The sequence below is a fragment of the Mchenga conophoros genome, linkage group LG16 (assembly GCF_057382185.1).
Source record: "Mchenga conophoros isolate Kocher_MC1m ecotype Shallow Benthic linkage group LG16, M_conophoros_male_GT1.1, whole genome shotgun sequence".
NCBI lineage: Eukaryota > Metazoa > Chordata > Actinopteri > Cichliformes > Cichlidae > Mchenga > Mchenga conophoros.
In genome coordinates this window covers 14,163,821-14,184,428 of record NC_140541.1, presented here as the reverse complement: position 1 = coordinate 14,184,428, position 20,608 = coordinate 14,163,821, and the positions used below count along the sequence as shown (strand labels likewise).

The 20,608-nt window shown below is 42.0% G+C and overlaps 1 protein-coding gene across 1 annotated transcript in view; it reads right to left on the bottom strand.

Annotated features, from left to right (window-relative positions):
* The window catches only part of plcl1 (phospholipase C like 1), a 127,255-nt gene extending 109,037 nt beyond the window's left edge, over positions 1-18,218 (bottom strand). Inside the window, exon 1 of the mRNA XM_085248944.1 lies at positions 17,365-18,218. Coding sequence (XP_085105070.1) covers positions 17,365-17,553 — 189 coding nt within the window. The 5' untranslated portion in view covers positions 17,554-18,218. The remainder of the gene's footprint in view (positions 1-17,364) is intronic.
* Positions 18,219-20,608: the final 2,390 nt, after the last annotated feature.

The following is a 20,608-nucleotide window of genomic DNA, read 5'->3' as shown; positions in this document are numbered from 1 at the left end:
TTTAACATTAAACAGTTTTTAACTGGCTCTCAAGAGTTCAAGGAAACATTTAGCCACATGGGTACTATAAAGTCACATGACACACTGAGCTAAAATCTTCATCATTATTTATGAAGGGACAAAATGCTCCTCTAGGATCTTTAAGGACTGTTAGGTAATGTGATGGATGATAGTGATGGAAAAGCAGCCAATTAGTATATCAACTCCAAATCACTTGTTGTTATTTCAGAAAACGCTCCAGGTGGAGATCAATCCTGGAATGATGAGGTGTGTCCAACCTTTCGGGTGGTACTGCATCACCCGGCTTTTACTAAATTCTTACATCATTGCTTTTGAATTAAAGGTGAGCCAACTGTCATCAGTAATGGCAATCGTGCTTTCTTATATAGTTGCAAAATTAGCTTTGCTGTTTCACGGTCTCATGCTAGCTGTCATGTGCTGCACTATCATTCAAACGGATCAATTTCCAAAAGGTCACAAGACAAAGGCCCAAGTGGGAGAGAATCCAAGCTGATCATAACGACTGGAGCCACAATAGGTTTCAGGCTGAAATCCAGCAGAATTCTCCTGGTGTACAATACGGTCACATTTTCATGAACATCTTGGTTATTGCTAAGCTAAGCCATGGAAATGTTTTGTGGTATTTCTCTTTTTCTCTCCACACTGACTTAAAGCTCCACTGAAAACAAGAGCCTGATCCACCCTACAGTTTCATCTCAGAGGATTGTATTCACAGCTGAGACCCTCCAAAAATCTGTTGGCATAAAGAAATGGGTGTGTGCATTAGAAAAGAGCCAAAGAGTCCAGGAAGTCAGTGTTTTTATTCTCCTTTTGGTAGCCAAGGAAACAAACCAAAGATGACCTCATTCAAGGTTACAAGTCATGGATGGCGTCTATGAAACAGAGAGATCTGACTTACATTTAAACTCAGGTTAGTGTGCCAGAGACAAAGAGGAGTGCCTGGTTTTTCCACGTATGTGAGATTGTCCACCAGCCAGCACACAGAGCAGTCACCTCAGCAGCTAAGTCACTGTACATGTATGTGTGAGTGTGAAATGAGGAAGCCTTAGTCTTCAGATGTCTTTACGTCTTTTATTATATAGTTTCCACTTAAACCTTGTATAAACCTGCAACAAATGTTACAGCTTTGTAGACATTTTATTTGCAGCTATCACAATAAAACTTGTTTTTCGGTGAGAATTGCCTAATTTTCAAATATGTGTTAGATTTATCAAGCTATTTCCTATTTGCCAACATTTTCAGAGATGTCCATTCCCTCTAGTATGACAGCCAGTATCCCTCGCCAGCCATCCGCTAACTGGGCAGTCAGGATTTGTGATACCCGCTTAGAACAGCCTGCTCCCAGCACACTGCCTTCAAAACCCTCGGTGGCATTTGCCTGTCAGTGGAGCGATAACTCACTTAGGTTATATCTGTTTCATGTTCTGGAGCAAATCCATCATGCTGAAATTAAAGTTAAACCTCCATAACTGGATCCTTTTATTCAACTTTATCTATTTTGAACTGAATCTTTCACTCATCTTTGATTTAACATCTTATTTTGAATTAAAACCTGTTTTGATTTAATCCAGAAAGGAAGGCAAGAGCATTTTCAGAAGAAGAAGACTGATGTGAAGTCAGTTCCAGAAATCATCAAATTATGTGTTTTGAACTCGATTCTGAACACCATCTGGCTGTTGTTAGTTGTGAGAGAGACTAGAATAAAATAAAATAATTGTAACGTCTGACCTTTGTTATTTGTTCAATAAGCAATGTGAGTTCTGTTTATATGTCAAATGTTGAAAAGAGATAAAGTGTGTGCTTCAGTCATTGCTTGTTGAGTTCTGTATGAGGCTGAACTGTCGTAATGTAACATTGCAATAATGGTCATGAATAAGATTAAGGACTATACATAAGATTAATATAATACTGGTTGTTACCTGTAGGTTTATATATTCTAGTCTATTCAGTATGTTATTGAAATGTTACAAATCTGTCAGTTATTCAGTATTTACTTCAGTATAATGGTACACTCTTCTTTCCAACATTCAAAGATCATTCCAGTATGCAAATAATGAACAAATCAATCCAGCGTCTTCCACAATTTTTCCAAATTGTTTCACATTGATATAGCCGACCTGAGCTGTGATGTCAGGTCAGCCTGACATCACAGCCTGACATTGGTAGCCGTTTGCATACTACGCATACTCTCTCTCTCTTCATATGTGTGTGTGTACAACAGCTTTATGTTAATGTACAATCCTTAATATGTTTTGTTTGTGTGTGTGTGTGTGGGGGGGGGGTGGGGGGGGGGGGGGGTTTACAGAGGGAGTGTTCGCCCAGGGCGCCAAACAAGCTAGGACCACCACTGCTCGGAAGTCTGGACTCCCGAGTGAACCAGCCTACGAGCTTCTACTAGCTAATGCAAAAACTAACAATATCTATTTTTGGCTAATTTAGTAGCAAACGTTAATGCTAACCTACAAAGTAAAAATAAAAACTACTTAAATACACATTCAACCTTATCTATGAAATTGTGCTGATTCCTGGGTTTTTGGGGGTTTTTTGTTTGGGGGGGTTTTGGACAGGGACGGGGGGGACGGGGGGGGGGTGTTGGTTTTTTTAAACAGCCCTTCGTAGTCCTACCATTCAATCAGTACATTCTTCCCCTCATCAACCAGGAAGTGGATCACTAGGAACATCCAGTAAATTTCACCAATGTAATTATAATTTACACAGCAGCAAAAACATAATAGTATAAAACCCACTGAAACGTGAGGAGAGTACTTGAGAGTGCAAAATTTGTATAACTGCACACAGAACAACAAGACAATCAACCTTAGGCAATATCAACACCTGGAGAAAAAGAGAAGAGATGAAATGTTACCGTCTGGGGCAAAAACAACCTAACAGAGGCAGCAGAATGTTATTTTGTGAGGGACAGAAGCAATATTGTGACAATATATTGCTGCGGGCTGACAAACACCTGCACTGTTTGCTTGTTTGTTTGTTTGCACATTTCTGCACGTTCCACCCTTGGATCTATTTCTTCTGCTCTAGCCTTTTCTGCTTAATAACTCCATATGACGTGTCCCAACAAATTGTGCCTTCAAAACACCTGACTGTCCTTCTGTACCTGTGCCTGGCTCACTGTGAAGCTGCCACCCTTTGTGTCGTTTACCATTTTTCCTCTGTTGCTATCCAAGGCTGAATAAAGCTGATACAGGAGAGAGTGCACCAGTGTAACAACAGAATCATCTGAAGGAAGGAAACCTTGACAAATGTGAGAATTTGAAGGCAAAATCAAAAATAATACAAATTCTAATATCAGTAAAGGTTGAAAAACACTAGAACAGCTTTGTCATGATCCTGGGTCTTTTGACCCAGCGTTTTGTGTTTTCTATTATTGTGATGTATTTTGGTTCTGTTTTTCTATTTCTTTGGGTTTTAGTTCTGTTCTTCCGCAGTTCAGTGTTTAGTCTTTTCTGCCTGTGTATTCCTGTGTCAAGTCTGCATTTCTTAGTCTGTGTCTTTGCATGTGTGAGTTCCTGTTTTATTTTGTAGGTCCGTGTCTCTCGTCAGTGTTTCTAGTTTCTCTCCCCTTGTCTCGTTATGTCCAATTATTCCCAGCCGTGCCTCCCTCCTGTTTCCCATTCCCTGATTACTCCCCTGTGTATATAAGCCCTGTGTTTGCCCTTGCTCTCTGTTGTGTTGTACTGTCATGCTGTGCGGATTGCCCTGTGGTTTCCCTGTGAGTTTCAGTTGTTTCCAGTTTAGTTTGCTTTGTATGTTCATTTTTCCCATGCCAGCAAACAAAGCTGTGGTTTTGAGTTCATCCCTCGTGTCTAAGGGCCTGCATTTTGGGTCCAATTCCTGCCTGCCACACAGCGATTCATGACAAGCTTTAAAATTGGAATTTCACATGAGAGTAGAAAATTTTAAAAGTTACATTGAAACTAAGCACACCATTGATTTTCTTGTGACATTATCTATAAGTTTGTGTCACATGGCCCTCTTCCTATTGAAAAAACAAAAGTTGTATCCAAGATGACCGACTTCTAAATGGTCACCACCCATCTTGAGCAGTTTGCCCCCTCACATATACTAATGTGCCACAAACAGGACTTTATCACCAACCATTCCCATTTTATTACGGTGTATCCATATAAATGGCCCACCCTGTATATGAGTGCTTGTGTATAAATACACAAGCACTCATATATGCTTTCAGTCGTGTAATTTAAGTGATCTAGGCAGCTCTGTTTTGGAAGTTCAGTTAACGCTAGAGATGTGTTTTGGAGTTTGTACATGCTTTGTCTCTAGGGGCCACTGCATATATTTCTGTATAAACATATATAAATAAAACCACTTTTTTTTACATTAGTAATTCCTTTTGTACATAATTTTATATTGTTGTTAATAATAAATTAATTAAAGCAACAAAACAACCTAAAGAGCCGGTTCGGAGCCGAAAGAGCCAGAAATCCCATCACTAATAGACATCTTAATCTTTGAATTCAGGTGTTTTCAATCCAATCTTAACAACATACACATACATCAAAAAAAAATTATATATATATATATATATATATATATATATATATATATATATATATATATAAACAAAGCACCTAGCCATCAAGCCTGCCTTGACAAACATTTCTGAAAGAATGGTTTGTTCTAAAGAGCTTACTGAATTTCATATTTTAACAGAATGGCGCTGTTACAACAAGCAGATTTGTGTATTTTCTTCCCTCTTGAATATCCTACAGCCATCTGCAAGTAACTGAGCCACAAAGTGGCAGAATGCATAAAGTTACAGAGTGTACAGAGTGAGGTTGCCAAGTGCTGAGGCACATAGTGAACAAAAGTTGCCAAAGCTCTTCTGATTCAATCACTCAGACTTCAAAACCTCTTTTGGGATTAACATCAGCACCAACACTGTGCACCGGGAGATTTACGGCATGGCCCAGCTGCTCCTGTAGGTGGCCCAGTACTTTGTCCATATATTGTATGTTTCCCACTATCAAAATGCTACCAGTGCTCTGTTATTGAGAAATTATGGTTCAGTGGTGGTGGCACATTGGCAGACCAGTCTGTGGGTCTGTGTCAGATGGGTACAGTATCAATAATATGTGGTTCAACTAGTCTGCAGGTAAACTCTGCTGTAGCTTCCTTCCCTTTTCAAGTTCACTTATCAACCAGTAAGCATTTGACCATCATCCACATCAAGCAGCATGCCATTCGGACTCCACAGGAGCAATGTTTGAAAACCCATCTTAGTACACTCGCAGTACACTCTTCAAATGGACATAACCATGGTACCATAAGATTCAGAAACTTGAGGTTGACACAGGAGAATAATAGCTGCCACTTGACAGTTTAAATACAAAATAGTTAAAACAGTCGATGACATTAACCTGCCTCAGTTTGATTGCTGACTTCTGCCTTGATTATACTCTGGTCCTGACATGGACATGGACAGCTGGGGACACCATGGCCGAGTACTCATTGGTATTATATCACTACTGCCGGAGGTGCATGTGTAGTTAGTGTGTTGTAATGTAAATTTCCACAGATGCACAGGCGCAGGCACATAGATGTTTGTTGCATGACAAAATGTATGTGATTCTGGCAGCAAAAGTCAAATCAAGGCACTAAAATATTTTACATGAAAGAATTTCTTGTTCATAAACATTTGTAGGTACTTAAAATGTAATATTTTTAGCTTTACGGGAAAGCTTTACATGGGCGCCTCCTAGGTGAGATGTTCCAGGCATATATTCTAGAGCAGCGGCCCCAACCCCCGGGCCTCGGACTGGTACCGGTCTGTGAGTCGTTTGGTACCGGGCCGCGAGAGTTGAGGCTCAGGTGTGAAATGTATGGTTTTCAGGGTTTTTATCGGTTTTCAGCGTTATTTTGTTGTTGTTTTTATCGTTAACTCGGTTTTCCCGGGTCTTTTCACGTGTGTTATGAATAAATCTTCTTTTTTTTCGGTACCGGTACTAGTTTTATTTTGTCGTATTTATCCGCGACACCTTAAAGGCTGGTCCGTGAAAATATTGTCGGGCATAAACCGGTCCGTGGCGCAAAAAAGGTTGGAGACCGCTCTTCTAGAGCAGACCCAGGACACGCTGGAGAGATTATATCTGTCAGCTGGCAGGAAGCACATCAGTATTCCCCCAAATGAGCTGGAGGAATTGGCCACCGAGAGGGAGGTCTGCTTAGATTGCTGCCCCTGTGACCTGGACCCAGATAAGCAGCAGAGAATATGACACATTTTCAGGGCTAACAGACTAGCATGTACATGACGTTACAGGCAGTAGCAGATCAGCTTGTCATATAGCAGCAATGGTAGCTGTTTATTCGGGATTCTTTTGTCATGCTAAGCTAATCTACAGCCAACCACAGAGCTTATCGCAAAACAGCAAAGTTAGCTGTCTGATTACTGTCGTAATGCCAAGCTAATCTACAAGCATCAGCAAAAAAGCACCAAATATGTTTTTGTTAGCTTAACATAAAGACTGGAAATGGGAAAGGATCTATCTAACATCTACAAATGGACCCACCACAGCACTGGGCATGGGTAGACTTATCAAGAACATTCCTAGACTGTTTGATTTGATGTGCTGCAGTGACAAAGAAACGTGTTCATTCTAAGACCTGCTTGGTCTCGATGAGCAACACAGGACTGCCAACACATTTCTTCAGCACAGTTGTGTTTCCATCCTTTAAAAGGACTCTAGTGAGAACAGTAACCCAAACACTTCAACCAGATCTTCACTTTAAAATCAATTATTTAGCTTATGGGGATTTGCCTTGTGTCAGAAAAACTAATTGATAACCCACAATGAACCTGTGTAAACAGAAACCACAAACTGAGTACTACAGGTCAACACCACAGAGAGCGGAAGGGGTAGGTTAGAATGTGGAGGGAGTTTGTCATATGTGGTTACCATGGCAGCAGGTGTATGTGCTGCCAGGGATCTGTGCTAGTCCAAGTGAAGTCACAGAGGCCAACCCTGGCAGCCGCGCACATTCCTCCTCTCTGAAAAAAATGAAACATGTCCTGCAAACACAAACTCACTGACAGACACTCACTCATACATGCTTACAGAGAAAAGCTCACAATCACGTGACAGCTGTTTATTCTTCAGACAGCAACAAACATTTGTAAATGACACACACACACGACCAGATACAAGTTTCTGGTAAGTCAGGACACACCCACTGTCTTTGTCAAGCAACATGTCAGCTGGACCGAACACACTGTAATGATGCAGCACTGCTGCAGAAAACATGCTACAGAGCAACAGGCCAGACAAAAGACCAGAGCTACAATCCAGAGACAGTTACACTGAAATGTGCACATTTTTACCCCCAAACCAAGTCCATGACGATTAGCTGGTCTAGGTCAGTGGAATCACAGTTCATACAAATAAAGTTCATGACTGCATCACGATAACATCACAAACGACATTCCTGCACTGCCAGCAAAAAGAAAACAACAGACAAAAATGTTTTACGTTGTCTTGTTCTGACATTATTAAAGAAACATTCGTCGTCGTTCTCAGTCTACTGTGATTGGGTTGTGATTCATAGACAGTACCTGGTGTCACTACAAAGATGATAAATATTTTCTTATACAACTTTGATGTTTGTGCAACTCAATTAAGATAAGCTTAACTTAGCATAATGACAGGAAACTGAAATCAACAGCTACATTTGCTGTCTTTATGTTTGGTAATCGGCTGTACATTGGCTTAATTTCAGAGCATTGGTCAGACAAAACTTGAAATTTATAAAAGTATTTTTGAGGTTTTGGAAAGTTTTAATTTTTACAACATAAAAAGAGGAATTTGTGTTTGTGGGCCTTAAGCAAATCTTTTGTGCATCTTGTTAAGGTCTTATATAAAAAGGGAACATTGATAGGCTGATAAATGCAGCCAGTACCGATAGATCAGCAAATAGCTAATAACCGGTCATTAATATTGGCTCGCTGATAAATTGTTTAGGCTCTAATGGATATAGCCATCATAACATCACATTCACCTGGAACCTACACCTGTCTCTTACATACACTTTATGCTTTGGATTAATTTAGTATGTTATCTCCCAATGCTAACAGCAGCAGCTCGAAATATAAATAGAGTCATACCATGTGCATATGCTTTAGTGCAGTATGTTTGTAGTGCATTATTAATGTGGTGGAAATTCAGTGGTATTGGGATCAAATTCCATGTCATCCCAAAGAAGCAGTGTTTTTGAGCAAGGGATTCAAACTAGCAAGCACAGTGAGAAAATGGCCTTTGTTGTAACATTTAGGATCTGAATGTCTGTTGGTGTGTCTGTGCACTGCTCTCCAGGCTGAAGCCCAACACAGCAAAACAAGCTGACATGCAGTCTCTAGAGTTTTCAGATACATCCACCCTGAGGTTAACGCCACACACTACTGCGCTGACACTCAGACAAACACACACACACTGCAAACTACATCTGCCTGGATGACACTAATTTTCCTTCGCTCCTTTTTCAGTACCCTCCCTCACATTTATTTCTTGGCGCTTCGCTTTCTACAACGCGTCAAAACACACTGAGCAGTTTTCCGTGTGTGTATCTCAACATCCCTCTGCTCTCTTTGCTTCCTGACATTTCTTTTTCCTCTTTGTCCCTCTCTTTTTCACAGGGAAAAACCCAAAGACTGACAGTGACAGAAAGACAGCTGTGCATGTGTTTATGCGGATGGATGCATCAGAGAGCTTTAAACAGGAAGTGATTTGTAGATATAAACAACTCTCCTCTATCCTTGCCCACAGTCACCCTGCATGGCACCCACTCAACTTTAAACTACTCTGTGTTTTCACTTATTCAAATCCAAAATCCTCTCCACGCTCTAGCGTCTGCAGTTCCAGCACCAAAGACCTTGTCGACTTTGCAGTGAAGTTCACCGTTAAAATCCCATATTGGTCGCATTAACTCTGACAACAAATACGAGCACACTCTCACGTGCTTTAAGCAAATGCGTCTTTTTTCCAAGGTCATCATTTACTACCTTTAACTGATACAGACCCTTTATTCAGCTGCTCACTTCTACGCCTCTTTCTCTGATGTTTTAGCTCCTGTCTCTTTAAGACCTTTTGTAAAATTCTACTTTCCTCAGATTGGCCTGGAAGCCTTCTGATGTGCATCATGTGCACATCAGTGATGTGCACTCCTTGCTTGTGAGCTGTATTTCCCGTACTTACAACAAACTTGATTATAGCTCCTTATAAAATACATCCTCAAGTATCAGTCAAGTGATTGCTTCTGATTATAGTCAGATTATTCAAGTTAAACACGATCCATTAAATGTACATACACTAACCTACAAAGCCATGTGACCTTAATACTTTACCGTGACACACGTGGGACCTTTACTTTGTATAACCTTGTGAAATACAAAGAGAACTACACACCACATTGTTACAAGCAGCGTCGCAATAGCATAGCCAAAAATACCTTTTTTCCTTTCTTGTACAAAAAGCTCATTCTGATGCATGTTTGCAATTGACAGAAATCAATGTAGGCGCTCCATTTAATAATAAAAAATCCTTGTGCTGCTCAATGCCTACTAGCCTAGTTTAGCAAAATAGCTAAATGCATTCTCTATTACCTGTGACACTAGTAACATTTTATTTGATTGAGATGCCTTTAGATTATATATGTAAACTAACAGTTGTCAAAAGCTTCTTGCATCCACATTACCAACAATTATTCAACCAAAGAACTTCTATATAAAGAAAAGGAAAGCATGTCTTTTCCCCGGTTCAGGGGTTTTTGCACACTGCTCCTTGCCACAGCCTTCTGATCACATACTCTGACATGGCTAATGCAGACTGTCAATTAGTCTTTTTCCGCCTTGATTATTTTGCTGGAATGCTTTGGGCCATTTTCTTGATGAATGACCCATTTTCAGTCAGGCTTCAAACCCATATCCAACAACATGACATTCTACTGAAGAATGTCTCGATAAGCCTGATTCGTTGGTTCCTTTCATTATGCAAAGTCCTCAATGTTCTAATAGTTAATATCGGTCAATAATGTTAGTGTTAGAAAAAAGTTTCTTTTAGTTGGATGCAGTGTTGCCTTTTCACCAAATATGGTTATTTTAGTGGTAACAAAACAGCTCCACTGTTGGCTCATCTGTTTGGAGAATAGATTTCCAGAACGCTGAAACTGTCCAGAGGTAAAGTTGACACAGTAAGTGGACATTCCCAATAATGTTAACTCTATTAAATTTGCCTTTCATGTGTGAAGTATCCACGTGTATCAGATCAGGAAGGCAGATGAGCAGATGTTGTGATGTTATGGTACCTAGCTTTTACCTGATCTATTTGTTTCACTGTGTTCAGAAGATACTCTATTTCTTGCCTCATAGTAGATAGATGGGCTTTCAGATAGATTTCAGAGATTGCTTTATAGCTTTCTCCAATAATGTGCTGAGACCAAAGTGCTCTCACTTTTCCTTTTCCCGACACTCTCTGAGATCCCATTCCCTCTTATATGGTTCATTTTTATAGGTACACCTTCATAAGACTAAATTAGCCTTCTTCTTCTGGCTATTGCAGGTGGCTCCCGAGCTCTTTTCTAACTGTTTTTGCATCAAGTGAAACCCCAGCTGTGTTGAGCAGGTAGCCATATAAGGCTAATGCAGGCTTTGGACCCTTGAATGTCTTCCCCTTGCTCGTTCTCCCATCTCTTCTTTACCATTTTAATTTTCGTTTATTGGTAAATGGACTAGTTCCTTAATAGTACTTCTCTTCTCTACTTGAGCACTCAATGTGTGTTATAGAACTTGCCTAATTCAACCATTTATACAAGCACATACAAGCTTTCTTTCACATGCATTCATACCCTGATCAACATATTGGAGAGCAACTTGGGCTTTAGTATCTTGTCTGGAAACTGGAGCAGCCAAAGACTGAACCATTAACCTTTTGATGAGTGGATGACCTCCTCTGCCTCCTGAGCTACAGCCACCACTATTGATCATTCAAATACCAATATATCGGCAAATGTATAGTATTGGCCTACTGATCAATCAGTCAGGCTCTAACAGTTACTTTTTGTACCTATGCTAATTCTCTTTGCATTCAGCTTTTTACTACTTCCTACAATTACATGGATCAGATTTTTTTAAATATTATAGAAATGGATCTGTTATTTTCACACAACACTGCGCTGTAAAGGCAGGCACCATAATACATTCTTCCTGTATTAGCTGTTTTTTTATTACTACAAAATTTCACGTTATACTCTGAGGTGAAGAGACATAACTTTTGCCGTCTCTCTATTTTTGAACCCTCCAAGGCCAAAAGACGCACAAGTGTGGAGAAATGATAACAATAACAAGTGTGTGTACAGAGCCACATGTGCTTTGTCTCTTTCGCTCTCACTCACACAAACTCCTGACCAGCAGCTGTGATGAGGTCTGTACTCGGAGAGATGTGGCACCAGTGGCTGAATGATACTGGAAGACAGAGGGCCCTTAGTGGTTAGCAACTGATCACACACAAAATCCACATAACCACAAGGGATGCTTTGTTATTACTCTTGACGGGTTTCCAGGAGTACAGTGCAAGCAAATCATTGTTCACATCTCGGCACAGCAGGGGGTGGCCGAAAATTAGAGTGAAGTCAGAACAATGATGCCTTGGAAAACAACAAAAATCAAAGTGGTGGCAAATGGAAGAAAGTTGCCGGGACTGGCAAGGTTAAGATGCAGAACAAGGAGAGCGGATTGCAGGAGGGCAAGAGGCAGACTGGGATAATGGATGAGAGCCACATTCCTGTGCACTTCTAAACCTTTATGTTTTCACCTCATTATGATTTTAAAAGGCTTTTAAAAGGAGACCTATTATTATTTCCAGCTCTATGTTTTTATTATGATACTCCAGCTACTCAAGTAGCTTTGCATAATTCAGCTTAAAAGAATCCTACTGACGCTTTATACAGTCCCTCGTTTTAACCTGACACAAGCCATTTTAGGCTCGTTTCACTGCTAATCATTTAGCATCAGACCTTTCCAGACAGCTATTATGTAGCAATTGTTGTTGTATATGGTTCAACTAATATCCCGGGTGTTCTCTTATCCAAGTTTGGGCCAGATAGAAACGTTAGTTTTCCTCTCTGCAGGACTGTCTAATCCCTGCAATGCTGGCCAGTAACAACGTTGGCTACTTCACATCTCAGTCAATTCACCATGGCTGAACTCAGGCCATCCACAGGACAGCACACTCACTGGGGATGTTACATTTCATGATGTTCCCCAAATATTTGTCACAAAGTATAAAGTATTACTTACACGGTCGGAATCTATGATAAACACTTCTTGATGAATATCTTCAGATGTAGAAAATCAGAAAGCCAGCCAAAGGGTCTTTACAAACATTGACATAACTGGGTGTCATTACTGCCGACGTGAATTATAATTTTACTGAATGTACGTTTACCCTTAGCCAGCAGTTTTAAATTTCCCTCAGTGTCGCCTGCTCTGGCCCCTGGAAGACAATTGACTATGGTTGCTGGAGTCTCCAGCTTCGCATGTCTCAGAACAGAATCGCCAATTACCAGAGTTTGATTCCCGACGGGTGTGTCGCAGAGTGGGGAAAAGCGGTTAGACACATGAACAGGTTGGGGGTGTACCTGGAGCTTCTGTTTAAGACTATGCTTCCTCCTCACCATCACCCAGCCATCCTGTTTCCCCGGCTGCTCAGGGTCCTTCCGGAGCCTACGCTACCTTTGGATGCACCGGCTACAGAGGCCTGGGTAGCTACAGGTTCTTCAAGGGTACGAAGCCGAGTCTCCAATGCAGTAATCCTGGCCTCCAGAGCTCGAATAGCATAGTGGTTACATTATTTGTTTCAGACAGAGCCAGATGAATATATCTCCATCAAGTTGCTTGTGAAAAAGAATTAGATAATGCATTAATTCCTGTCTCACTTCTTAAACATCTGTGATGTTTAGGAAACTCGATGGCTCCTGGAAACGCTGCTGCAATTTTAATTTTAGTCAACTTGTGAGGCATCAAGGCTCTACGCTCAAAACACTACAGCAACAGAGATGGAGAGAGATGGTGTCCTTCAGCACTCCAGCAGTGAGCAGTCAGCCAACACGCAGGCCTGTCAGGGAGACATCCAACCAAGCCTTCCCCTGAGCTCGATCCTGAAAACCTGTGTGTCTGCGTGTGTGTGAGTCTGCGTGTGTTTGTTTTCATTCACTGCTAATCCTACACCCCACTCCCCAGCCTGACTGGCATGTCTACCACAGAGTGCATGTTTTGCCTTCTGGTCTGTTACACAGTAATGTCGTAAGCTAATTTCTGATGGTTTGCTAGGGAAAATTGATATTACAGCCTGAGCCTAATGTGTTTAACTTGATTGAGATTAACGTCCCCTTTGCTCACTCTTTATACGTGATGAAGCAGCGTCTGGCAGCTGCCTCAGCAACTACAACCTGAATTATAACTCATGAATGAGCCTGAATGATGAGGTGGGAACAGTTTAAGACTTTCAAGTTTTGCTGTGTATTCAGGCGTCTTTCTGCTGATTCTTTTTTTGAAAGATACTCTGGTCTTCAACCAATTTTGTTACTTAATTTGTATTAGCGAGAAAAAAATTAAAGCGAATGAACTAACAAGCAAGTTTGTGCATTTTAAACCAGCTCACATTGCTCTTACTACACTCTTCTCTGTGCCCCTCCACCCTTAAAAAGCAACAGAGGGCTTTTCTCTGAGGCCCTACACATACAATTATTTGCTTATTAAACTGGAAAAGGAGGACAAGCTATTTCTGGCAACAGGGGTCAAGAGGTGACTGGCTGCTGGAAGGTTTTCAGGGTTTGGATGGGCGTGAAACTCTCCCAGATAGATTGTGAGGGGAAAAGATGAACAACAGCGGTTCAGAGGTAACAGACATACACTTGTGTAATCCTGTCAGCCATGACTCCAAAACATTTGATCACCAGAGATCCCAACACTTGTTGTAGTTGCTTAATAAAAATGTTGTTGCAAATGTGCATGAGTTCTCGAGGTCTGCTAATAAGGTTGCTGTTCTTTGAGAACAGGTTCAGTACTGACAGATTACCAGGAACTGCGACACAGACTAGAACAACACGATTTTTTTGACTGGATAAAAATTGGACCAAAAAACTCAAGAATACCCAGGTCCAAAACAAACATTTGTCCAGTGACTTGTTTTGCAGGTCATACCTGTCACCATCTCCCCTCACTCCCTGTCTGTACTCAGTGTTCTCACACATATCTAGAGTGACGCCACAAACTCCTCCTATGCAGCCGAATATTGTTTGGAACCCATGGGCATTACTTTATATTCTAGTGGACACAGCAAATTTTTCAAACATATTAAATATGTAAGGTACGGAGAAAGGTGACAGATTTAATGAAAGTGTTACGATACTAATGTTTCCGTGTACATATATACATATAATTTCATATAAGAGCCATTTGATGAATTCAACGCCCTTTAAAGCTTCTTAGAGGAGAACAAACTGATATAATGATCTCTGCTGTTAGCTACATTTAAGGTCCTGAGCTAAAAGCTAAAAGGTGCAACTGCTGCATCAGTGCAAAAGTTTGGACAAGGAGTGACTTAGGTGTGTGTGTGTGTGTGTGTGTGTGTGTGTGTGTGTGTGTGTGTGTGTGTGTGTGTGTGTGTGTGTGTGTGTGTTTTGATGTGGTGTTCTGCAATAACAGGGGTGTGTGTACCCACAGACATGTAACTTGTGTGGGTGTTGCAGGCACGTGAGCATTTGTTGTCATAGTAATGTGAGATGTGAAGGAAGCAGCCGCGTCCTTTCACTTCACTTTCACTGAAGGTAAAGGGTAACATATTTCAAGTAAAAAGCTCTGTTGGTTTCATCTCAAGAGATCCCAGTTTGTGTGTGTAGACGGAGGGAAAATGTGTGACTCCTTCACTTTGAACACTATGTCACTCCTGCTTTGTATTTATAAATTAAAAGTGCAATCCTACTAGAAAATGATGCATAAATCAGACTTTATCAGTTTTTACATCTCTTTGTATGTTTGAGTCTCTCTGTGGTGGTTTTGAGCTTTGAGGTCAGCTTTAGTGTCTCTGTGGTTGTTTTGTTCATCTTCTTTTAAACTTTGACGAACTTGTAACTTAAAAAACATCAGAGCAGTCATTTCAAATTTCTTAAGACGCTTTAGTTCTTAATGAATCTGGTTGCTGGTGGGGATGATTTCCTAAGAAGTAACACAACAACCCCCACATTCAATTAATTCACAATAACTGTCATTGTCCATATAGTTATAGCCACATATTTCTATATGGTTTCACTACACCAAAAGGTAAGACTATAGCTTTGATATTAACAAACTTTCTTATTATCAGAGGATGTGAAAGGTCTTTTCCTCCTAAACACAGGTCAACAATGAGCAGTGCATCACAGTCACTTTATGAATCAGGGAAAGTTGGGGTTTTCGGTGGATCATAATCCAATTTGTTTTTGATTGTTAGCAGTAATTGACATCCTGACACATTTCCATTAATTACAGTGGCTGTCACCGACATCACGCTTCTCATCCGTCCATCTTTTTATCTACTTCCTCTGCCGGCAGCTGTCAAAGGACTCTGTGTTCAGCTGGGTCACCCAGATGGGGCTGACTCTCTCTGCCTGTGTACACCCCTGATGAGGGCCAGAAACGTCACCATCCCATGTGACTTGACTGCTGACATGAAATATGGGAATGACCTGATAGCATCAGATGGGAAGCGGACTCAGAAGGTCATAAACCTCAGTGTTTGCCTCTAATGTGAAGGAAGGACTACAGCACAAACATCACAATATAGAAACTGGGAGCAAAATTTTGTCTTCACAAACTGAAAGCACTCACAGTTACAGAAAAAACTAATAATAACTAATATATTACACTGTCTGAGACGCGCATAAAGATGTTGATTTAGGGGCGTCGATGTAATGTGCATATATATCTCCACATTTAGTCCACAGTTAGAGAAGCCCTAGCACTGAAAAAGGGTAACTGACCTGCTGCAAGCACATGCTGCAAGAAACAGTGAAATTATAGGATTTATTTTGGGGGGGGGGGCTTTCTTGAGACACAACACTGGAGAGTAAGACAGGAACAGACAGAGGTAAATGACCCCAAGGCAGATTTGAACCCAGACCTCACAACAGCAATAGCCTAAAAGTATATGAGTCACCTGCCCACCCAGGTGGGCTACACCAGTGATACACAAACTACGAAATTTTAGTGACGTTTGATCTCATTTATTCATTTCTTGCATTGTGAATTTTTCATACAGGCAGGAGAAGAAGCTTAAACTTTGTAATGTCCTCCTGATTGCCACACTCCTTTTGTCCTCTGGGGTAAAAAATGACCCCAGGACAACAGGAGGGTTAAAATTGTACTTAAGTAGCTCGGTACCTGGAGTTTTATTAACATACACTGCTGCTACAAGTCAAGTGACATGTGAGCCGAGGTGGAGAGGATCCTGCTGAGCAGATATGTTAGACATCCCTCAAACACGATCCTCCTCACTCAGCTCCTTGTGAAAGTTTAGTGACCTGCAACCCGAGCACAGGTGAGGCTGGAGCAGCATGTCAGAGGTCAGGGGGCCAGCAGGTGAGGGGTCGTTCCAGCGTAAGCCGAGGTGAGTTTGAGTTTAGAGACGAGGGTGAACCAGGTAACATTTATTTACAGTGTGAGCCAGGATGGAAGTACGCATAGTGCAGGGAAGCACAGTGAAGAAGATCTTATCAGAGCATTTCATCCATAAACAACTCGCATTCTTTCACCCTTGCTGTGCACGATCCTCTCCCTGCAGCTGGCTCAGAACTGTGCACATTTTGCTCAGCTCATTTGTTTGTTCAAATGATAAAGACACAAACTGTGGACTTATCTTTTAGGTACATGTTACCTAAAAGATAAAATACACTACAGGCATTATAAGCTGGAAGTGTGCTATGACATGCGTGGGTGCTGGCATGCATCCGCGCCATGAAAATTCTTGGATGGCACTGGGAAGGTGCAGTGGTCCGTGAACCCTGGCGTCACAGGGACTGGAAAGTCAAAACATTTAAAAGCAAGCTGTGACATTTTATTCCCAAAATTTTCGTCCCTGCAGCTTCACTGGCTTCCTCCTGAGGAGGCGTGTCACTTGTTGAGCCATTTCCCAACCGTGAATGAATCAAAGTGGATCCAACGGATCCAGTGTTTGGCGTTCGGGCTCATGTTCTCATGACTTAACGGGAAAACTGAGCCAGAACAACAAGTAATAAATGAATAAATAAACAGTGTGGCAGGCTGGGTTGGCGTTACACTACCTTAATGATGCTGCTCCGGCGAGGTGCCGCCTTCACCGACTCCAGCAGGATGGTATCAGTGTCCTGGCCGCCGCCGCCGCCGCCGGGGAGGATGACACCGCTGCGCCGACCGCGGGGCGCTCTCTGTGGAATATAGTCGGGCGCTTCGTCGCTGCACAGCCCATCTCCACATCCATCACGCTCAGACATGTCGACGAGGATACGGAGGAGTTGATTTAAAAGTAATTTGAGAGGGAAAATTAATCAACTCGTCGGATCTGACCCGAATAAAGTTTGCCTCTGCTGTGCCTGGATGCCATTTAAAGATGAAACGAGTCCTGTCTTCAGCACCGACAGCAGCAGCAGCTCTGTCCGCCTGGAGGAAACTAAGCACCCCGGTTTCCTTGATTGTGAGCAGACTCTCTCAGTCGCTGAGCACAAATCCGCGCTGACTTCAGGCTGTTAGTCGGAGCTGATCTCCACAGTCCATGTCCGCTCCAATCAGAGCATCACATGCGCGCGCAGACACACTTGGATGAAAGCTGAACTGATGCGTCCCCCGGAGACGCGCAACAAGTCCTCTCCGTCTCCCGTCCGCCTCCTCTGCTGCTCGAACAGCGGGACTACATGGGAGCGCGCGTAAAGCTTCGGGGAGCGCCTTTTCTTTCTTCCTTTCTTTTTTTTCTGCTGCTGAAGAGAAAATGTTGGAGGACACTTCAGAGTAGAGCCTGCGTGGCTGCGCAGCTCCCCTGCCTTCTTCCCACAGCGCGAGGACGTCAAAGTGCGGAGAGGAGCAAACCTAAGCCTCCTGGCAGCGCGTCGCTCTCACTGAAACAGCCGCTCCGGCTGTGCTGGCTGCACTCAGACCAACAAGAGCCCACTTTTGACGAGGACGCGGAACACAACTGACAGTCGCGCCGCCTCTCGCCCGCGAACCCCTCCCTTCACCGCTTCCACCCAGCTCCTCCCACACGCCGGCCAAAAAGCACGAATGACGCGCGGAGCAGCCAGTGCGCGCGGTGGCTGGGGAGATCCGAGCCACTCAGAGCCTCCGATAGGTGGACGACCGAGTTCACGGGACCGAGAGAGACTCCTAACACTTCGTGGGGAGGAGCTGACAGGACATTATGTGGGCTAATGTATTGGTTGTATTTCCCAGCTGAGCCTAAATTTAAACCATTTTATCCGCACAGAGTTAGCAAATCATGTCCGATGTGCTGAAATGGATCATATATTTGATTCTAATTAAGCTCAGCTCCTGGATTAGAGGAGGAACAGATTTTACGCATTCAGTTTAGGCAGGTTTTCAGTGTAAATGAATGCTTTTATCAAAATGTTGTTTCTGGTGTTTTTCTTCGCTTACCTCAAAACTAGATGCAAGCAGAGCAAAAGAAAAGTGATGTGTTAACTCTGACTATAGTCTGATGTTTTATTGGCAAAGAATTCATAAATAAACTGGCCAAACAATAACAATGAATAATAAAAGTAACATTTAGGTTCAGGTCTGATATGACGGGAAAAAAAGCCTTTATACCTAATGCTGTTAGACATCCCAGGTTACACATATAAGTCCCAAATATTGTAGAACATAGCCTGAAAACCAGATAATGAAACTAAAAAAAATCCACTGAGCCTCTCACATCGAATCTGAACTTCTTTTTTTAGTGTAAAACATATTTTTGACCCACTGAGAGGAATGCGGGGAAATGGGAATTTCCCATCAAAACAAGCCATTTCATCAAACTACCCAGGAGGACCAACCCGTCTTCTGGGTTTCATGGTCAGGCAACTGAGAACTGAGACAGATGTGCTTCAAGCCTGACCTATGACCTCTGACCTTTTCAGTGGATGCTGATTTAGAGTGACAGGCAACCAGTAATGACTAGTGCAGAGGTGCAATAAAAGTGTGTTACATTATTCATTCATTACAGCAGCAGCCTCTTCCAGGGAGGTCAGAGATCAGGGTCAAGAGGCAGCAACAGGGATTTACTGCTCTCTCAGTGACGTATAAACAGGGTGAACTGATGCAGACAGATGCCACAAAGTATTGGGAAAGACGGATGCAAAACACCCATCCATTTATTGTCTCGGGCGAGGTAAACCCCGGACAGCTGACAGCCTAACACACACGTCCTTGGACTGTGGAAGGAAGCCGGAACCCCAGCCAACCACATTATTCAAAGCAGGTGACAGGTGCTGACCATCTGATTTAGATACTACAGACAGAAATCATCAAGTTGGAAGCTTAAAGAAAGGGTAGAATTTATCTGGGAGAAAAATTAACAAGTCTTCATTTCATTAAAAACAAAAGGTATGATCAGTGTCTACATAATTCATCCTCTGGGGAACAAGAATATCTGAGACATCTCAGGGCTCTCACTGCCTCGACATTTTATTAATAACCTAACATAAACCACCATGAGGTGCTGAAGAAAAGTCAGGAGATCCTCATAATCCATAGGATTCATCCTCTGGGGAACGTGGCTATCATGTCATTAAAAGCAGCACTGCTAAGCAAAGGGATTATCATCATACATCGAAAGTGTTTGCTCGTCGTTTCCTTTTTTACCTACCACGTGGAAAATCCCTGGTTCAATCCTGGTAGGAGACACAAATCTCTCTGGAGTTGTGGCAGGAAGGCTATCTGGTGTTAAAAAAAAGAAAGAAAATCTGTTGGTTCAAACATGTGAAGCTACCTGCTGTGAGTAAGGGAGCAGCTGAAAGTCACTTTATCGGATTCATCCTCTGGGAGTCATGAATATATGTGTTAAGTGTCATGGCAGTCAACTCCAAATACTTTCAAAAATTATTTTTAATTCGAACTCATCATGAAATCCAAACAGTCTTATTCGAGGAGCCTAAAAATCCCAGTTTAAATAATAAATAATGTGAAATTTGACTGCGTTTAAACAGGTGTGACTGTGAGCCTCTGCCATTATATATCAACAATATTCCTGTTTAAGCAGATCCTGCAGAGAGAGTATACTTACAATGCTCATGTGAAATAATATACCTTTATGCCACAAAGCCAACATGAAAGAGTCCTAAATCCCAGCTGAACTTCAGCACCTTTCTCATGTAGTGGAAACACTTTGAAGCTGGTCGAGATTTGGCTTAAACTCACTGAATCCCCTGAATTATTATTTGAAGGTGTTCCCAACTGAGTAGATATGAATGTGTGTGTGTGTGTATGGCTGGACCTTTAGCCACACAGCTGTGGAATTTGGTCAGTGGGTGAGGCCTATTAGTGCATAAAGCTGGCCAG